The following is a 22,343-nucleotide window of genomic DNA, read 5'->3' as shown; positions in this document are numbered from 1 at the left end:
ATTGTGAATATGGTTATTTTTTCTCAGTTATATAAGCTACCTAAATTTTAAACCTCCTTTTTTTAGGTTCATACAGTTTTAGGATTGTTATGACTTCTTGGTGAATTACCTCTTTTATCCTAATGTCCCATTTTATCCCTGGTATTTTCCCTGTTCTGAAATCTACTTTTTCTGTTATTGAAATCACCGCTCTAACTTTGTTTTGATTGGTGCATACATAATACATACACTTCCATTCTTTTACTTTTACAATCAATATGATTGTTTTTATTACGACTTTGTTTTAGACAATAATTGGGGTCTAGTATTGGGGCTTTTTAAATCAAATCTTGCACTTTTAATTGGCCTTTGTAGTGCATTCACATTTAGTGTAACTTATTGGTAGGGCTGAACCTACATCTAACATTTTATTATTTTTTAATTATTTTTCTGATTATCTCCCTGTTTTTCTTTTCTGTTTGTTTCTCTGCCCTTGCTTCTTTCCCTTTTTGTAGATAATTCTATTATTTCTAATATCCAATTTTAATTTATCTATTGGCCTTTTGGATATCTCTCTGTTTTTATTGGTTGTTTCAGGGATTATAATACACATATCTGAATTTGTGTGTTTATATTTTGTCCAGAATTTACATTTGCTGTCTGTGGGAAGAATGGTTTATTAGCTTACCCAACTATGCCAGAAGCAGAATCACATTTTTCAACTCTTAAAGCCTGTCTTTGTTGAAAGGAAAAATATAAAAGAATATTAAGCATTTGTGGGAAGATAAGGAAGGCATTTAAATGGAAAGATGAGCGTACATTTGAGTTTGCTATTTACTTGGCTAATATAAGATACAGCTCTAGACTATACTAGATTTGAAAATACCATACTAGGGGCCGGCCTAGTGGCACAGTGGTTAAGTTCGCACATTTTGCTTTGGCGGCCCAGGGTTCGCCGGTTCAGATCCCAGCTTCGGACATAGCACCACTTGGCATGCTATGCTGTGGCAGGTGTCCCACATATAAAGTAGAGGAAGATTGGCAGCAGATGTTAGCTCAGGGCTAATCTTCCTCAAAAAAAAAAAAAATCCCATACTAAATGCCAGTGTCCTGGCTATTTGCAAAAGAACACATTTTAGATGATGAAAAGTGTCATTTATTAAGATCTTCAAATCTGTAACAGTTTATGTAACATTGCCTCCTACTTTGTGACTAGTTATGGTCTTGAGGTCTTTGACATACTTTATATTCTTTCCTTATTGTTGTTGTTCAAACAAATTTCTAAAGTTGGACATGAATGCTTTGTTATCCTTTTGTGGGCAGTATTTCTTCACTCCTCCTACTTTTTGCTGAGTTGTAGTAGGTTTGAAGTATCACAATTCCTCTACTATGTTCTCACTCTACTTTCCTACAACAAAATTATTTTCTGCACTTAACAAATAATTCAATGGAAACATCATTTTGGTAGAAAATATGATGAACTTAAATTTATAACACAAATATATTACTCACCTACTAAAGATAAACTTCACTTCTTTTAGAATCATATCAATATTTTACTCATATTGAGCATTCAAACAAAAGTCTCTATTAACCAAATCAAGACTATCATTGTTTTGCATATGAATGAATCACAGATGAACACTTTGCAATATGCTCCTAGTTTTTCACATTGACGTTAATATCTTAGTTTCTGATACGGAAAACAAATTCAAATTTTTAGAGAAATAGCTCATTGAAAATTTATCCTATTATCTTCGGTTTATCGTATCTCGAAAGTTTTCTTTTTCCACTTCTCCATGCAAATGTGCCTTCTATAATCTAAAAATGAGCTCACTTTTTTTGACAAAACTTTAAAATATTTTTAAAAATTGAAAGAGTAGAGAGAAAAGGAAGAAATAGCCAGTGTAGTACTATACAATCATGTGCTTTCTTTTAATTTATAATTTCCTCTTTTGCACACATTCTGCTGGGAAAAATGACAAGGTTTTTTTTTTTCTAGAAAACAAGTTAAAAAGCAGATATACATAAAAGGAAAAACTCGTACAGAGTACAAGACTGTGGCTTGAGAACTATTTATGTAGCATCAGAAGACTAAACCAGACTCTAGCCTGGCCATAAACTAAACCCACGCCCCAAATGAGGTGCCAAGCCACAAAAAGCATTTGCGTCATCTGGGAATACAAGGAAAAGAAGGACTTCTAATTATAGGGCCTGGAAGCGGAAGCCTAGAGTGATTAGCTGTTTAGACGCTGCTGTATGTTTATCTGGAAGCTTCCTCTCCCTCACTCTCAGCCTCAAGTTTGATAGATGAGCGTTAGCATTAGAGGGTAGGGACTGAAGCTGCTGATGGTACACGGCGTTCTCCAAAATCTGAGGTAGCTAGAGACTGAACATTAAGGCTTTTGCGGCCTCATAAGAACATAAGTCTTTTCAACTGGGCGTCAGCTGGTTAGCCCAAAAGGCTAAATTAAAGAGTAGCAAACTTCCACTGGGCATATGCTATAAAATCTTGGAAACATGAGTAAGTATGTCTTTTTTGCCATATCCTATTTATAACACCTACCTAATTGTACGGTTCTTTATCACGTGCATACATATGAATTGGAAGACAAATTACCAGCTATTCACACTCTCCTCCAAAAAGATATAAACACTGATATGCTAGTTCAATTAGAAATCTTTACAGAAATTAAGATTATAACAATCATAAAATAATTTTATGTTTAGGTATTAATTCTTGTGCATTTAATACTTCCCCATCAATAATAGTACAGACTGAAACTTACAAATTATTTATTTTTTAAAGTTACTAGTAAAATTTGTAAACATAAAATCAAAGAAATAGAATCCTGGATCTGACCAAAATCTTTTATGTCTTGAAATTACATACCATAACAATATCATAGCCTACTAAAGTCTGATTAATAAAATCTTTTAACTGAATGTAAATACGGGAAAACAATGGTCTCAAAGTCTCCGTACGGGCAACATCAATGTTACCACATTTCTTAAGCTGCTTAAAGATGCTGATAATCAAACTCATTATTGTATACTTCTACTATTTTGACCCAGGATATATTAAGTTTTTGGTCAATTTATGCTCGATAACATTGTTAAAGGCATTGAAGCAAACACTATAAAATGAACAAAGGACATGATTCATTTGATCCTTTGCTAAAGTTGCATATCTTCATAACCAAGATAAATTAGAACAAAATCTCTGATATGGCTCTTACTTATCTGTCACACATGGGAAAGTCTAAAAACAACAATTGGCTTTTTAGCTCACTTATATAAGTTATTATTTCCATCCTCCTGTGTTTTTAGGAGTTTGAAGTTAAATGTCCTACTGTCTTTATTTGAATAACTAATTGGATTTCTTCTTTTCATTCCCCCTCGTGAAATTTTTAGGGTTCTAAAGATGGATTTTCATATTAAATATTCTAATATTCATTATTTTCAACAGTCTATTCATCCAACAGATATAGAGGAAGTGGTACATGTCTATGTGTATTCTTATTTTTCAAAGTGGCTGAATATATTTTTTGTCAAATGCCAGAGTATTTTTTGAAACTTTATTAACCTTTATTAATGTCTAATTTATATACAATAAATGCATTCACTTTAAATACATAGTTTGATGAGTCTGACAAGTATATACACCTATGCAATAACTACCATAATCAAGATAGAGAACATGCAAAAAAATTCCCTTGTGTCCACTTTCAGTCCATCATTCTCCCTATCGCCTGCCCTAGGCAACCACTGATTGGCTTTCTGTCATTATGCATTAATATTACCTGCTTTAGAATTTCACCTAAATGGATTCACACAATATTTTGCTAAACCTATTTGCTGCAGGTGACAGCAGTCCATTCATTTATTTATATTACTGAATAGCGTTCTACTATATGGATACAACATGACAATTTAACATATCCATTCAGCCGTTGTTTCTAGTTTTTAGCTACAGCAATTCAAACTCTTATGAAGATTCAAGTACAAGTCTCTGTGTGGATATATGTTGTTATTTCTCCTAGATGAATATTTAGGAGTGGAACTGCTCGGTCGTATGTATGTTTAACTTTATAAGAAACTACAAAAATGTTTTTCCAAGTGGCTGTATCATTTTGCTTTCCCATGAGCTCCATAATCTCATCAATATTTGGTATTGTCAGTCATTTTACATTGTAATCATGCCAGTGAGTATTTGGTGATTTCTTATGGTTTTAATATGCCATGTCCCTTGGTGACCAATGAGTGATGCTGATCAACTTTTCATGTGCTAAATGGCCATTTGCACATTTTCTTTCGTGACATGATTGTTCAAATTTTTTACCTATTTTAAACTGCTTTGTCTTTTTATCTTATATACATGTCAATCAGATATTTTCTCCCAGTGTATGGCATCTCATTTCATTTTCTTAACAGTATCTTTCCCAAGAGGTTTTTAATTTTAATGAAGATGAATTTTAAAGTTTGGTTTTGGTGTCTTATCTAAGAAATCTTTCTCTATCCCTCCTGGGTGACAATGATACAATTCTTAGATCTGTTTTTTGAGGGTTTATAGTTTTAGCTTTTAAATTAAATCTCTGATCGACTTGGAGTTAATTTTTGTGTATGGTATTAAGTGAAAGTTTATTTTTTCGCAAATAGCTACGCCAGTTGCTCCAGCACCATTTGTTGAGACAACTCTGCTGTCTCTATTGAATTACTTGGCACCTTGGTTGAAAATCAAACGACCATAAGAGTTTGATCAACTTCTGGATTCTATTCCGTCTACCTATATTTACCTAAAACCATCCTTTCTGGATTACTGTAGATTTAGAGTCAGTCAGAAATTTAGATAGTTTCAGTTTTCAAAATTTACTCATCTTTTTCAATATTGATTTGGCTATTTTAGATCCTTTGAATTACTTTTGGTTTAAACATTCACTGCTAATGAAGTTAACCATTACAGAACAAATTAACACAAAACACTTATAGGATATCAAGGCATAAAAGTGATAAAACATTTTTATGGAAGTATGGTTTTCTATCATAACTAAATGATTTTTCTTGCCATATCACATTATAACATCACAACATGGAGGGCCACTAGGATGGCAAGAATGTAAAATTTTTAGATAAAGTAAGAGAATTGGGGAGATAAAGAAGTATGGTTTGGGAAGATTAATTTGACTCATAACTTTATTCGGGAAAATAGCATATCATACAATTTCAAAATTGTGTAACTCTAAGTGCCTCAGAAACAATGTGCCTGATTTCAATTAACAGATATGATAACTGAAAACCATACACCATGAGAAATCTAAATTTAAAAGTCTAAAGATAGAGGCAGCCCTGCTGGCCCAGTGGTTAAAGTTCAGCGTGCTCTGCTTTGGCAGCCTGAGTTCATTTCCTAGTTGCAGAACCAAACCACTTGTCTGTCAGTAGCCATGCTGTGGCAGTGGCTCACACAGAAGAACTAGAAGGACTTACAGCTAGGATATACAGCCATGCACTGGGGCTTTGGAGAGGGAAAAAGGAAAAAGAAAAAAAAAAAGGAAGATGGGCAACAGATGTTAGCTCAGGGTGACTCTTTCCCTGCAAAAAAAAAAAAAAAAAGTCTAAAGATAAAAGTGTTAGGTATAACACAACCAGAAGGACCTACAGCTGGAATATACAACTATGTACTGGGATGGGAGGCTTTGGGGAGAAGGAAAAAAATAAGTTTTAGTTTGTGTTATCTAATATTATGTACCAACACAATGCTACTATCCTCAAAGAAAAATTGTATATACAGATATACACACACATAACTAGTACTAAATCAATGTCACAATCATTACTAAAAGTTTGTAATAAAATACATTTTGAATTGAAGTTAATAGGAATTTGGTAGACAGAGAGAAGGGACAAGAAAGTGAAATATCATCAACAGCAGAAGACAGGAAAGAGAAATAAAGAAGAGGATATGATACAGATCAGTCGGCTTAGAACAGATATCTTATGTATTAGGACTATAAAATATAATTTCAAAGGTAAATTTGGAAATTTAGAAATTTCCAAAGGCACAGCCATTCAATGGACTTCAGAGAGCTGTGAAATAAAACTTTTAAATTTTCTGGGTAGGGCTTATACAAGTGTGTATATATATAAAAATTCACTGAGCTATACACTTAAGATTTGCACAATGTACATTGTGTAAACTCCAGTTCAATAAAAATGAAGGTAAACAAAAACAAGAGTGAGGAAACAAGATAAAATTGCTGATTTTATATAGAGCGAATGGAGAGAGGGAAAAGACAAGATGCTAAACAGAGCAGTTAGAAAGTTAAAACCCTATCCCCACGAGAGAAAAACCCCACAATAAAACCTAAAAACACAGCAGTCAGAGAGCAATGTATAAGCAATACAGATACATGAGGGGTTAAGAAAGAGGTCAATGAGTCTCAGATGTTCAGCTTGGCCAAATGGGTGGTCAAAGCACCATGAATCATGTAGTCCACAGTGCATATCTGGAAATATAACACACTTCAATCAGGGTTCTAGCAGAGGAGATGAGAAACTATGTAACAAATAATGATTCCATGGGAGAGAAAGTTGTTCATCACTTAGTACTTTTATTTTGTGTATATTTGCAAATGTAGCAAATGTTAGCAAATTACCACGTCTCTGGAAATTAGGTTTGATTACCTATTTGAACTGTTTCAAAGGATGACTCTTTAACTATGTTTCACAAAGAGTATATAAGAAAAATTGCTGACTTACAACAAAGATTACTGAGCAAGGAGGCATTCTTTGTACAACCAAACTATATTTATATAGATAAATAAACAGCTTCTTAGCCCATCAAAAACTAGGATTTGAAAAAAAGAGACCAATAAAAACAACCAAAACCATCAAAAACTTTCCATGAAACAATCAAAGAAACAAAGAGAAAACCAAAAGATTAATTTTTTTTTTTTGAGGAAGATTAGCCCTGAGCTAACATCTGCTGCCAATCCTCCCCCTTTTTTTTGCTGAGGAAGACTGGCCCTGAGCTAACATCCGTGCCCATCTTCCTCTACTTTATATGTGGAGCACCTACCACAGCATGGCATGCCAAGCGGTGCCATGTCTGCACCCTGGATCCAAACTGGCAAACCCCAGGCTGCTGAATTGGAACACGCGAACTTAACCACTGTGCCACTGGGCCGGCCCCTAATTCATTTTCAATTAAATAATTTTATTTTCTTCTATACTGTTGGTACTTTATAGACTTTGTTAAGATTATATCATTAATTGTGAATACTAACATAGACTACTGTTTTTACATTTTTCTTTTCATCCTTCATTTCTGTACCCATTTCCCATTCCCATTTTTTCCCATCATAAGTACCCACCCTATTGAATGTAATATATGTCCTTTGAAATATATGTATGCTTGAGAAGTACTTGGATATTTGTAATAGTATTTCATAGAAATACTTCAATATTTTTCAGAGTAATGTTCAAAATATTTAATGCATGACAAGAGTAGAGACCAATCTGAATGAAGACAGTAAAACACTCCTGAAGCTGGAGAAGAGCCAGAGCATTCTAGAGGAGAGGAAAGGGAAAGGGACAGCTAATACTCAAGTACTTCACTGTTTAACACCCAGGAAGGCTGTCCTGATAAACAAAAGTTTAATTCAACTTTAATTCATACTTCGCACGTATGTACTTGGTTATAGATATCTTTCTTTATCTTCTTTGAAATTTAATACTGGATTTATATGTTGTAGTTATATCTGTTACAGATAGCCACAGTTTACAGGCATTTGTTTACTTCATACCTTTACATACTATGCCAATATATACATTCACATCTTTCACTAGTTCTTTCAGTATTAACTGAGCACCTCTGGTCAATTAACTAGGAGTGCTGTGGCAGTGGTGGAGGGAAGGAGCAGGGTTCCACCGTACTGATAAACACCCAGGTTCCAGGGTTCCATTAGGACTTTCAAAGGCTGTGAACATTTTTGCCTTCATAGGCCCCCTCCTCCATGAAAAAATATTTAAAATTATATTTTAGGGGTCAGCCCCATGGCATGGTGGTTAAGTTCAGTGCACTCCACTTTGGCAGCCCAGGGTTCGGATCCCAAGCACAGACCTACACCACTTATCCACAGCCATGCTGTGGCAGCAACTCACAGACAAAACAGAGGGAGATTGCCATAGATGTTAGCTCAGGGTGAATCTTCCTCAGCAAAAAAATAAATAAAATTATATTTTAAGACTACAGTTGTTGGTTTTAATGTATATTAAAGAAATCTATTAACTTAAAAGTTTATTTATTTTTTGCTTTTAAAAGGAATTAAACAGGGGCTGGCCCCGTGGCCGAGTGGTTAAGTTCGCGCACTCCGCAGCAGGCGGCCCAGTGTTTCGTTAGTTCGAATCCTGGGCGCGGACATGGCACTGCTCATCAAACCACGCTGAGGCAGCGTCCCACATGCCACAACTAGAAGAACCCACAACGAAGAATACACAACTATGTACCGGGGGGCTTTGGGGAGAAAAAGGAAAAAAATAAAATCTTTAAAAAAATAAAAAAAATAAAATAAAAGGAATTAAACGTTTAGATGGGACCCTAAAAGTATTCTGGGACCTGGGCATGGTGCCTACTATACGGTAAGTCAAACCTGCAGATTTCCCTCTGACTCTCATCCAAATTTAGTGCCACAATAAAGAGGGCAAAGAGAACAAATTCTTCATGGGGTAATCCATTACATGAGTAAAACACATCATTTTACAAGGTGACAAAACAGGAGAGTAACTACAAACCTATAATGGAAACATCCCCTTCTTAGGAAAAAAAAAAAGGCAATAAACTCTTCAAGCTGCCTTTGCATTGTTAGTGATATAGTATAAGTGACTGGCAGTGATAAATCAGAAACCATCAGATGAGCTGAAAAATCTGAAGCCACACGAGGCTGCAAATCTGCGAGGCATTACAATGTTCACAAAAATCAAGACAAGGTATTTTTCTGATGACTTGCTGTGATCAATGGGAAAAACTGTAAAAAAATTTAAAATATCCAACTTAAACTTTTTTAATGATTAACCCAAAGCCACCATCGCCTTTCAATATACAGCATTTAACTAACCAGAAAAATTTCAAGTCGGTTAAAGAAGCAGTCAAGCATCCAAAGGGATACATGTTTAACCTATTTTACTAGAGACTCAACATCCATTTTCCTCTTATTAATGGATGGAAAAGTAATTTCTCTGCCAGGAAAGGGTAATTATTTAAAATGTAGATGTGTTGCACTTCACAGCTCTCAGCTACTCAGCTGGCAGAAATAGCGCCTCTGGAAAGCAGGTCAATTATTTACCAAATTAAAGACAACAGATCTGTTTTAGAAATGTCAGGTTTATTGCAGAGAATTGAGAATTTCTTCCTTATGTTTCTAATTTCCAATTAAATTAATAATGCCAATCTAGCGTACTTAGTTACACAAATACGACGTAGTTTCCACAAGATATTTTTAATAAATATCTATTACATATTTCAGTCTTAATTATATGTGCCATGTGTCTTAATATAATATAATTTCCCATCACAGATCACTCTCGCGATTCAGGGAGGGACACAATTCTTATTCAAACCACAAATTAGAAATAAGTTGTTTTTATCCAACAAGTGACTAATTACATTGAATTAATGCCTTATCCCTGCCCTGACATAGTTTTTCCATGATTATAATGATAGGTAAAAAAATGAATTAATGTAATTATTCAACATATACTTATTCACTATCAACTATGTGAAAATTACCAGGCTAACACCTGTGGACAAAATAAAAGCTTACCTCTAGCAGAAAACAGGTTGAAGGGATACTCTTGATGGGTATAAATAAATTAAAAGCTAGAATGAGGGAAGTTAATAATAATGAAAACAACAACAGCTAATATTTATGGAGGTCTTGCTATGTTTTAGGCATCGTTTTAAATACCATCATTAGCGCTCATTTTATTGATGAGGAAACTGAAGTACTGGGAGTGATCCAAGCTGACTAAGTAACTTGCCCAATGAAGAGGAGCGGACAAGACACTTTATACAGGGTCAGCTAAGTCTTCCCAAAATGATATCCAAGATGGGACTCAAGAGATAAATAAGAGTTGGCCAGTAAAAGAGGATTCCAGGTAGAAGGAAAATGATGTTAACATGTTTAAGCAGCTGAAAAATATCTACTATGGCTAGATGTTGGAGGGAAAATGCAGTTCAGTTCGAAGCAGTAAACCTGTGCTAAGTTGTAATACTTTTGGACAATATACTCAGAGCAAAAAGGAAGCTGTAGAAAGATGGAAGTATCATTAACATTTAACATTCCTTACAAAATATTTGAGTATCTTAAAATGGAAAAAACACATGGATTAAGTATGATACAACATACATAGTTAAACAGAATAACCTAGAATTGGGCTGTGATCAAATAAGATTTTTTAAAAACTAAGAGTAACTGAATGATTCTCATATGTGTTGTTATGGATTTAATGTGTAACCCCTAAATTCCCATGTGGAAACTCTAAAAACCCAGTGTGGCTATATTTGGAGATGGGGTTTAAATGAGGTCATAAGCGTGGGGCTCTGATCTGATAGGGTTAGTGTCTTTATTAGAAAAAAGACCACAGAGCTCGCTCTCTCTCGCTCTCTCTTCTTTCTCTCTCTCACACACACATGTGAGGATACATCGAGAAGGTAGCCATTTTTGCTAGCCATGAAGAAAGACTTCACTAGAATCCAAATCAGCTATGATCTTGATCTTGGACCTCTAACATCTGTGTCTGTGAGAAAATAAATATCTATTGCTTAAGCCACCAAAGCCCATGGTATTTTGTTAAAGCAGCCCAAGCTGACCAATACATGTCCACAGGTTATTGTCTAAACCTAGTGTCCTAGAGAACATCTTACATGTTCAAATGACCAACAAAGACGCTTTTGGGGTCAAATTTGTAAAAGCCCAAGAGGCTGTTGTTCTTGCCCTGTAACAAAAACAAACCAATAAACAACAAAATCAAAGTTTTTAAAAAGTCTACTTGAAAGTTCAATACAAAAAAACCTAAATAAAAGTATGGGCTCTTGTCTCAAGCAGAACAGCAGGAAGAAGATAGGAAGGTCACAGCAACCTTGGAGAAACTCGCAATGGCTCCATCTGAACTGACACCACAGATGAGAACACTGACCCCCTAAAATGCAAATGTGTGCCCAACTTAATCAAGAGGATCGAGATTAATAATGCCAAAAGCTGTGAACAAAGAAAGAGAGCTGACATTTGCTGAAAGAAAAAATAACTGTCAAACTAAACTATCACATCTAGTTGAAGTATTCTTCAAAATTATGGGCAAAATACAGGTATTCCCACACAGAAAGAAGCTTAAAGAAGTCATCTTCATCAAGCTCCAGGAAACATCCCAAAAAACTATGTTACTTTACTGAGAAAAGTACAAAAGGAATTCAAAGGAAGAAAGATAGCATTTTGAAAAAATGAAGTAGCAATTGGATATCCACAGGCCAAAAAAAAACAGCCATGACCTAAAACTGATGTTATACAAAAACTAACACAAAATGGATCATAGATTTAAATATAAAATGCAAAACTAGAACACTCTTAGAAAATTACATAGGAAAAAGCTTCAGGCCCCAGATTAGGAAGCATTTGATAGGCATGAACACAAAAACACAACTGATAAAGGAAGAACAAATTGGATTTGACAAAAAATGAAAATTTTGCTCTGCAAAAGAACCTGTTAAAAAGATAAACTTCTCACTGGGAAAAAAGATTTCCAAGTCACATATCTTAAAGAGGACCTATAACTAGTATATATAAAATAAAATATGGGGGCCAGCCCCATGGTCAACTGGTTAAAGTTTTGTGTGCTCCACTTCGGCAGCCTAGGTTCATGGGTTTGGATCCTGGGTGCAGACCTACTCCACTCATCAGCCATGCTGTGGAGGCATCCCACATATAAAAAACAGAGGAAGATTGGCACAGATGTTAGCTCACAGCTAATCTTCCTCAAGCAAAAAAAAGAAAGAGGAAGACTGGCAATGGATGTTAGCTCAGGGTGAATCTTCCTCACTTAAAAAAATTTTTTTAATTTAAAGATTACAACAGCCTCTTGGGCTTTTACAAATTTGACCCCAAAAGCGTCTTTGTTGGTCATTTGAGCATGTAAGATGTTCTCTAGGACACTAGGTTTAGACGATAACCTGTGGACATGTATTGGTCAGCTTGGGCTGCCTTAACAAAATACCATGGGCTTTGGTGGCTTAAGCAATAGATATTTATTTTCTCACAGACACAGATGTTAGAGGTCCAAGATCAAGATTTAATTTGAAATTTAATTTCATTTAATTTAAAAATTTTTTAAATTAAAAATGGTGAGAATACCAAATGCTGGCAAGGATGCAGAGAAACCAAGTCTAGAGGATTAAAGGAAAGTATGAGAACAATGTCTCTAACCAAGTAGAGGATGTCAATAAAGAGATAACATTATAAAAAGGAAAGAAACAAATTCTGGAGGTAAAAAGCATAATAACTGAAATGAAAATTTCACTAGAGGGGGTCAAATAGAAGATTTGAACTGGCAGAAGAAATCAACTGAGATAATCCAGCTTTCGATAAAAAGAATGAAGAAAAATGAATAGAGCCTCTGAGACCTGTGGGATACTATCAAGGAGATGAATCTACAAGTAATGGGGGGGGGAGTCCTGGAAAGACAGAAGAGGGAAAAAGAGGCAGAAGAATGTTTAAAGAAATACTGACTAAAAGGCAAAAATTTGATGAAAAACATTTAGGGCAGTGAAACTATTCTGTTATGATACTACAATGGCAGAGACATGTCAATATTAATTTGTCAAAACCCATAGAATGCATAACACCAAGAGTGAACCCTAATGTAAACTCTGAACTTTGGTTGATAATTATGTGTCTACATAGGTTCATTGACTGTAACAAAAACCACCAGCATGGTGTGAAATGTCCACAGTGTGGGAGATTGTGTGTGTGTGTGTGTGTGTGTGTGTTGGGGGGGAGTATATGAGAGTGCTCTCCACTTTCCACTCAATTTTGCTGTGAACCTAAAACTGGTCTAAAAAAATACAGTTTATTAATTTAAAAAAAAGTTTCCTTGAAAACGTTACTCATTGTGTGTCTAAACAATTGAAAGCAACAAACTTACACCACCCATACTGACTCAGCCCAGATCTAAGCATGGAGACCTCTCTGGCACTTCTAACTAAATCATAAATGTTGCCATTAAAATAATTTGTTTTAATTCGGGACTCAGAGTCACAGCTAATAAACTAGAATGGCAAGGAGAAATTCAAAAACAAACTGAATGCAGCTGCTGAACTAGAAGTTTCCCAATTCTATTTAATGGCATCCGTTTCTTTTGTGAATAGGTCCCACACAAGATCGACTGCGCACCACCCAGTCAAACAACCGACATTTTCGCCTTCATTCACTTTGCAGTGTTATTCCACCATGTACATTTTACAATGTTTCTAAAATTTCTCAGGAGGTAAACAACAGGTCTGGTTTATTCTTGAATTTTGATGTCCAGGACATTCTGATAACTCCGTTGTCTAAAAACATCTCTTTTAAAAGAAAAGACTGAGAAATTTATTTATGTTCTTGAGTATAACAGTGATATGTAAAGGTAAACAGGTTAGAGAAAACTCAGGTTTAACAACAAAAAACATGATCAACTTTTTCTGTATGTTTTGTTTTGCTAATTTTTTTAAATGAACTTTCCTAAACTTGTAAATAATATTCCAACAAGCACTATTGTTATTGCTGGCCACACTACATACCAAAAAGAGAATTATCAGAGAGAGTTAAAATAGTTAAAACTTACTGATATAAATAAATTGAGAAATATGTATGGATACATGTCAAGAAAAACTGGAGGGTGTTATTGGAGGATATACAAGTTATATTTTGAAGAAGGCCAATTTAAATTTAAAAATCATAAGCACTATCTAAGGCTGACTTAAATTACATATCATTGTATAAAATACCAATTAATAAAAGTTCAGAAGCTGACAAAATAAGTCAGCCAGAGAGCAAAAACCTGCTACATTTTACAACATATAGAGGCCATAAACAAAGATTGATAGAAAATACATCATTTGATCTCCCCAAAATATTTTTTTATAATATAACATAGATAATTAAAAAAAAAAAAAACTATTACGGTATCCATGCATTTACAAATGGCAATGCAGCCTCTTACCTCAAAAATTCCATATATATATATGTATGTCTCAATCCAAGAGTTAGAGTAAAACAAGAAATACGAAACAGAAACTAGACAAGCAAAATAAAATGTCACCTAATGACAGGAGCTGAATAATAGCTAGCAGCCACAGCTGAGCCCAATGCCTTTCTCTGTGAAGCTGTTCAGCTGCTAACCAGCTAAAACAAAAAAAAGACTTTCAAATCATTGAGAACTGAATATTTTATATATACACTTGCTCATATTCCAGCAATAACAGTCATATTCTGAAAAGCAAAAATACTCAGAGCTGAAGAGGAAATAACTAAGATGAAATGTAAGCAATTGCACGAAATCTGTCTATCAGCTTCTGTAAAAGATTCTGCAAACCAGTTTTGTGAATGGTTGCTGAGTTATGAACCCCTCATTTAATTCAAATATTTAAGCGGGTACAAAGCGTTTATAAAATGCTGCAGAAAAGATAACACATTGAGAAATATATCTGCCACACAGTAAACTGACGAGTCCACAGCATAGACTCTGCTTCACAGTCTATGTCAAAGGTGCCGTATTTTCCTTGCCTCATTCATTCAACTAACATTGATTTATACACCAGGCGCTAAATCATTACCTCCTAGCCAATCATCTATCAGGTTCCAGTTTAGAACTGACTTCCTTTTAAACAACTTTCCTCAATAGTCAAAGACTACTATTCACCTCCTAGCCCTCGGTCCTTACTCCACAAAGGATTTTCCTTCCTTCCTTGTTTGTTTGTTTGTTTGTTGAGGAAGATTAGCCCTGAGCTAATATCCACTGTCAATCCTCCTCCTTTTACTGAGGAAGACCGGCCCTGACCTAATGACCGTGCCCATCCTCCTCTACTTTATGTGGGACACCCACCACTTCATGGCTTGCCAAGGGGTGCATAGGTTCAAACCTGGGATCTGAACCAGCGAACTCGAGGCCACCAAAGTGAAACATGAGAACTGAACAGCATGCTGTGCTACTGGGCAGGCCCCATTTCCTTCCTGGTTTTAAGTCCCTATCTCACAACATGAGTAGGGTGTATCTTTTCTTAACTGAATCACAAAGACTGAATTAGGCAATGTGAATGGAGTCACCAGTGAGAAAGCAAGCTTCCAATGTGTTTAGTTGAAACAAGTGAAATCATTCCAAGTATCAACCTTTTTGATAACAGGCTCTTAAAACATTTTAATGCCATGAATCTTTTTCGCAATATAGTGAAGTCAAGGAACCTCTTTTGCAGAATAATATTTTTTGAAAGACAAAATAAAATACTAGGATTTTAAAAATTGACATACTCTCTAAATTCTATCCATGGACCTCTCAGATCTTGCACCCAGGTTAAGAAGTCTTGTCTTAGATTCAAGAAGAAATGCAACAGACTCTAAAACTCATAAAATAGTTATAAAATGATCTTCCCTCCAAGAAATTAAAAGATTCAATGTGATTTTGAATTAAGAATACGACAGTAGAAGGAAGCCAGCCCAGTGGCACGGTAGTTAAGTTCACATGTTCTGCTTTGGCGGCCCAGGTTTCGCCAGTTTGGATCCCGGGTGCAGACCTATGCACAGCTTGTCAAACCATGCTGTGGTAGGTGTCCCACACATAAAGTAGAGGAAGATGGGCACAGATGTTAGCTCAGGGCCAGTCTTCCTCAGCAAAAAAGAGGAGGATTATCAGCAGATGTTAGCTCAGGACTAATCCTTCTCAAAAAAAAAAATACGACAGTAGAAGAAATGTCAATTTATATGTATTATATGTATTAAAATGTTACATACACACCAAAGGAATGATCCATGAAATAAATAATTGGTAAGTTGGGCTTCATTAAAATTAAATATTTCTGATCTGAATTTAGAAACACATTCAAGAGAATGAGAAGACCAGCCACAAATGGGGAGAAAATATTTACAAAACACATATCTGATACAGGGCTGTTATCCAAAATATACAAAGAACTCTTAAAACTCAACAATAAAAAAAATGAACAAACCAATTAAAAAATGTACAAAAGAAAAAAAATGGAGAATAGATCTGAACAGACACCTAAGCAAAGAAGACATACAGATAGGAAATAAACTATGGTATGTCCATATGATGGACTATTATTCAGCGTTAAAAAGAAATGAGCAATCAAAGCATGAAAAGACATGGAGGAGCCTTAAATGCTGATTAATAAGTGAAAGAAGCCAATCTGAAATGGCCACATTCCCTAAGATTCCAACTATATGACACTCTGCAAAAACTGAGAGTATGAAAACAGTAAAAAGACCGGTGATTGTCAGGAGGTGAGAGAGGAAGGAATGAACAGGCAGAGCGAAAGGGATTTTTAGGACAGTAAAACTGCTCTGTATAGAACTATAATGGTAGATATATGTCATTATATATTTGTCAAAACCCACAGAATGGACAGCACCAAGAGTGAACTCTAATGTAAACCGGAACTCAGAGGTTAGCTAGGGAAACAAATATTTAAAGAAATGATTACTGCATCGAGTTATACAACTAGTGCTCCAGGGACACAAAAAAGTAGGTATAAATATAAATATAAAAACACAAATTTGGGAGTTTAAAAAGAAATCAAATGGCCAATGTAAATGACAATTATGAAACCATAGACGACGACGGTTCTCTAGAACTAACTGCCAGACAGTGGCAGAAAAAAATGCACCATTCTTCAAGTTATACAATATGTTCTTATTACAATGGAAAGTCACAGACAGGAAAAGATACAGCTTCCAAGGTCTGAAGCACTCTAGAACTATGGCAATATGAAATATACATTAATACAAAGGAAATCTGACCATAACAGATGGACTATCAAAGTGAGTCATACTGGTTACTCCAAGTGAAGCGCTGCAAGTGACATAACTTCCAGACTGTTTCTTCAAATTTAACTTAATTCCCACAACATGAAAGCATTTCAGTAAATTTTCGTTTTCATTAATTAAATCAATCCTACTGATCAACAGCTGCTACAAAAACCTTCCTCTCTATCAAAAAATGACTAATTAAGATATTAGAAGGAAGATTATTCAAAGTATACTCTATATTATCCTCTTACCATCATTCTTTATTTGAAAAGATGGAAAAAAGATGGGTCTTTCCATCAGTTTTAACTAATAGGATCATTTCTGAAGAATAAGATAAAAATGGCCGTCTCTTCAGACCCATCAACCAAAGGGATTAGATCTGAAAAGACTGTAAGTTTATGAAGACTATTTCAACTCTAAAAGCAAAAGAGCAATTTTATCTTTTATTTAGAAACAAAGTATTTTTAAAAGAACTCCATTGGAGTGGAAGTCGACTACTGGAAGTATTAAATCAATTCCTAATTACGAAAATTGGTAGTTAGAGAGAGAGAATTAAGCATTTATCCTGCCTTCTACATATAGAAGAACGGTGGCTCAGTCCTGGCTGATGAGAGAAAACTGTTTTTATAGAAAAAAAGCAGTTAATCAATGCAGACAACATAGAATTAGAAAAACCATCATTATGTAACCATCAGCATAACAAAACTATTAAGTGAAAATGTGTTTCAGGGGCCGGCCTTGTGGCCAAGTGGTTAAGTTCCCATTCTCCACTTCGCAGGCCCAGGGTTTCTCCAGTTCGGATCCTGGGTGTAGACATGGCACCGCTCATCAGGCCATGCTGAGGCAGCGTCCCACATGCCACAACTAGAAGGACCCACAACTAAAATATACAACTATGTACTGGGGGGACTTGGTGAGAAAAAGAAAAAAAAAAAAAGTTTCAGAAATGAGGCCAAAATAACACTCTTCAGATTACTTGCAAATCTCCACAAGAAAAATCTACTTCCAATATGTAGGCATTTGATGGATCACTAATTTATCCAGGTGATCAAACATAGTATCATAAATTGTAAGACCACCTGATACGATATGTCTTCTGCTGGGATGAAATGATGTAGACAGTAATACCTATGAAGTCAAAAAAAAGAATCCAAGGCAGGCCCTGTGACCCAGTGGTTAAGTTCTTGCATTGCACTTCGGTAGCCCAGGCTTTCACCAGTTCGGACCCTGGGTGCGGACCTGGCACCACTCATCAGGCCATGCTGAGGCAGCATCCCACACACCACAACTAGAAGGACCTACAACTAGAATATACAACTACGTACTGGGGGCTTTGGGGAAGAAGAAGAAAAAGGGAAAAAAAAAGAAAAAAAAGGGAAGATTGGCAACAGACGATAGCTCAGGAGTCTATCTTTAAAAAAGAAAAAAATCCTTACCTGAATGTATTCAAAACTGCTTTAGGGAATAAAGAAAAACATTATCATGATGAAAAATACGATAAATGCAAAATTTGGATAAGATATGATAAATGCAAAATTTGGATAAGATACCTGGTCTGGACACTGCAAAAAAGAAAAGTTGGAAGTAATAAACTGGATTAAAAGGAACTAAAGAGACATAGCAAAATGTAACAAGGAAATTTTAATTACATCTTGCTTTGGAGCAGTCAGAACACATTTTTGAGACAACTGGGAAATTTTAAATTATGGCTTGGATATTAGATAATATAATGTGTTCATTTTATGAACTACAATATACTATTTGGTAATGTGTTCATTTTATGAACTACAATATACTATTTGGTTATGTAGGTAAAGGTCCTTATTCTTAGGAAATGCATGGTTAATCTGTAGTGGGTGAAATGTCATCACATATAGAACTCACATTCAAATGTTTCAATCTTTTGATTTTCTTTGTCTTCTTCTTCTCCCTGAAGCCCCTAGCACATAGTTGTATATTCTAGCTGTAGGTCCTTCTGGCTGTGCTACGTGGGATGTCACCTCAGCATGGCTTGATGAGCAGCGCCATGTCCACGCCCAGGATCCAAACCAGTGAAACCCTGGGCCACCAAAGCGGAGTACGCAAACTTAACCACCCAGACACGGGGCTGGCCTCCTATCTTTTAAATCTATTTTTATGTTTGAAACTTTTCATAATAAAAAGTTTAGAGAAAAAATGAAAAGTAATAGGGCATTCCACATTGTTATAACATCTCTCTTTGTTAAATGTCTTAAAAACAACCAGAAAAACAAAAACCGCCACAAAAAAAGGAGAAAAATACAAGTAAACTAATTTATGAAATGTTACAAAGTTAAAAAGAAATGAAGTTACAAACAAAATGGCATTCCCTTACATTAATATGCAGTTTAGAATACTGAAATTCTTGGCTCAATTACAATACAGAAATTAATGCAACTCAACAGCACTGTTTACCTACTGCTGCTATTCAATCACCACTTTTTTGAGAGTAAAACTAATATTTAGAGGGTTTCTGGATTTGTATTATAAATTCATTCATTCAACAACCACTTACTGAAGACTACTTTTGTGATATACACTAACACATATTAAAAGGGTCAGATTCCATATTTCTTATTATCCATTTCCAAAAAGATCAGTTGGAAAACCCATTATATAAACGGCAAAAAGAAAAACAAAAAGGACGTACCACTTGTATTAAAAGCCATACAACACACTGGTTTTTCATGAGCAGGGAAGTGGGCCACGATACCATCACTGTCAGAATCCTCGCTCAGAAGCACCTTTACAAAAAGAAAGAGGGCAAACGGAAGTTAATCTTGACTCACCAATTACTGAGCGTGAAGATACACACAGCTACACCACAATATTCCTGATAAATAACATGCTTCCACTCTATTGGAAGATAACTCTCGTCAGTACAAGGTGAGAATGCCACGTTAGGAATGAGGAAACGACATATACATGCCCCCAGCAGATCAATCATACAAACTCTAAAAAGAGTTGGTTGACTTGACTGTAGATGACAGAGATGATAATTTCTTGAAGCATAGATTCAGGAGGGAAAAATAACACAAAATCAGCTTTGTAGAACTTTATCCAAGGACAAGAACATACAGTTCTTATTGTGTTACGGCCTGCTGGAAAATTCTTGCCCATGATTGGAATAGAACAGGAGAAAACAACATAAGTTAAATAAAAATAAACAGCCATATATTAGAGGAATTACTCATAAAATTTTTATTTACAGTACAAAAGTTGTGGTCTTTAACTTCTAGTTTTTAGATGGACACATCACTTATTTGAAAATATTACCAAGTCATAAAAGCAGAAATACATTAGAACAGATAGTTTTGTATCTCTAACTTATTCCCCTTCATTTTCTTATAAGCATATTGAAATACAGTTTACATTCCATACAATTTTCGCACTGTGAGTGTACTGTTCAATGATTCTTCGGGGAAAAAAAGTTTTAAATTAACATGTATTTATTTTACAAAGCAAGTAATTAACTCAAGAAACCAAAAGGTTTTACACACATAATGTTCCAAACCTACTATATCAATATTGGATCATGATATTCAGAGATAACGAATTTAATCTGAAGTAACCCAGGAAGTAGTTCTACATGGGCAATGTGAATCTTGCTTTTAGTGTGAAAAGCTTTACAGAGGTATAATTTACATACCATAAAAGTCACCTATTTTATGTTTACAATTCAATGATTTTATATAGTACTACAATCATTACAACAATTCATTATACAGAAACGTCTGATTTGTCATCCTTTCCTATCTTAATGCTTTAATTTTCTTGCCTTATTGCTCTGGCAAGAACTGTAATTCAGTCAAGTTATAGATTTAGCGATTTTCTTCTGTGTAGATCTATTTTTTATTACCATCTCAACCATATTTACTTGCTCAGTTCAGTATCGTTAAGTATATTCACATTGATGTGTAACAGATTTCTAGAACTTTTTCATCTTCAACATTGAAACTCTACACCCACTAAACATTCATTCTTCCTCTCCCTTACCCCCAGCCCCTTCTACTGTTTCTATGATTTTGACTACTTAGATAGTGAAAATAAGTGGAAGAATACAGTATTTGTCATTTTCTGACTGACTTATTTCCCTCAGCACAATGTCTTCAAGGTTCATCCATGTTGTAACATATGACAAGATTTCCTCATTTTTTAAGTCTATATAATATTATTACATTGTATGTATATAACACATTTTTCTTTTATCCATTCATCTAGTGATGGACATTTGGATTGCTTCCCCTCCAGGCTGTTGTCAATAATGCTGCAATGAACATGGATATGTAAATATCTCTTCAAGATTCTGCTTTGAAATCTTTTGCATATAAACCTAGAAGTGGAATTGTTAGATCATATGGCAATCCTATTTTTAATTTTTTGAGGAACTTTCATACTGGTTTCCATAATGGGTGCATCATTTTACATTCCCACTAAACAGATCACAAGGGTTCCCACTTCTCTACATCATCAACAACACTTATTATTTTTTGTTCTTTTGATAGTGGTCATCTTGATAGGTGGGAGGTGGTATCTCATTGTGGTTTTGATTTGCAATTCCCTAATGATCAGCAATACTAGGCATCTTTTTATATGCTTATTGGCCATCTCTATATCTTCTTTGGAGAAATGTCTATTCAAGTCCTACGCCCATTTGTTAATTGGGTTATTTCGTTGTTGTTGAGTTGTAGAAGTTCCTTATATATAGTATATATTAACTCATTATCAGATATATTATTTACAATTATTTTCTCCCACTCTATCGGTTGCCTTTTCACTCTGCTGATGGTTTCCTTCAATGTGCAGAAGTTTTTAAGTTTGATGCAGCTCTACTACTCTATTTTTTATTTTGTTCCCTGTGCTTTTGGCATTATATCCAAGAAATCATTGCCCAATCCAATGTCCTGAAGTTTTTCTTCTAGGAGTTTACTAGTTTTAGGTCTTATGGTTAGGTCTATAATACCTTTGAGTTAATTTTTATATATGGAGAAAGGTAGGGGTCAGTTTCATCCTTCAGCATGTGGCTGTCCAGTTTTCCCAAAATGCTATTCGTTGAAGAGACTGTCCTTACCCCATTGCATAGTTTTGGCACACTTGTCGAAAATCTTTCAGACTTATATGCATGGGTTTATTCCTGTACTCTCTATTCTGTTCCATTGATCTACATATTTATGCCCATCATCTTAAGTACCATTGCTTTGTAGTATGTTTTGAAATCAGGAAGTGTAAGGGTTCCAACCATGTGCTTTTTCAAGATTGTTTTGGCTTTTCAGGGTTCCT

The 22,343-nt window shown here is 35.0% G+C and overlaps 1 protein-coding gene across 10 annotated transcripts in view; it reads right to left on the bottom strand.

Annotated features, from left to right (window-relative positions):
• Positions 1–22,343, bottom strand: part of BCAS3 (BCAS3 microtubule associated cell migration factor) — a 570,105-nt gene that overhangs the window by 362,736 nt on the left and 185,026 nt on the right. For all 10 annotated transcript variants that reach the window (XR_006890461.1, XM_046674305.1, XM_046674308.1 and 7 more), the window contains exon 13: positions 19,714–19,807. Coding sequence is in view for 9 of the 10 variants with exons in the window: in XM_046674305.1 (XP_046530261.1) it covers positions 19,714–19,807 (94 nt within the window). In the remaining variant the exon portion in view is untranslated. The remainder of the gene's footprint in view (positions 1–19,713; positions 19,808–22,343) is intronic.

Source organism: Equus quagga, chromosome 11 (genome assembly GCF_021613505.1).
Source record: "Equus quagga isolate Etosha38 chromosome 11, UCLA_HA_Equagga_1.0, whole genome shotgun sequence".
In the NCBI taxonomy this organism is placed as follows: domain Eukaryota; kingdom Metazoa; phylum Chordata; class Mammalia; order Perissodactyla; family Equidae; genus Equus; species Equus quagga.
The sequence above is the reverse complement of the archived record's forward strand: the minus strand, read 5'-3'. Positions and strand labels throughout refer to the sequence as shown.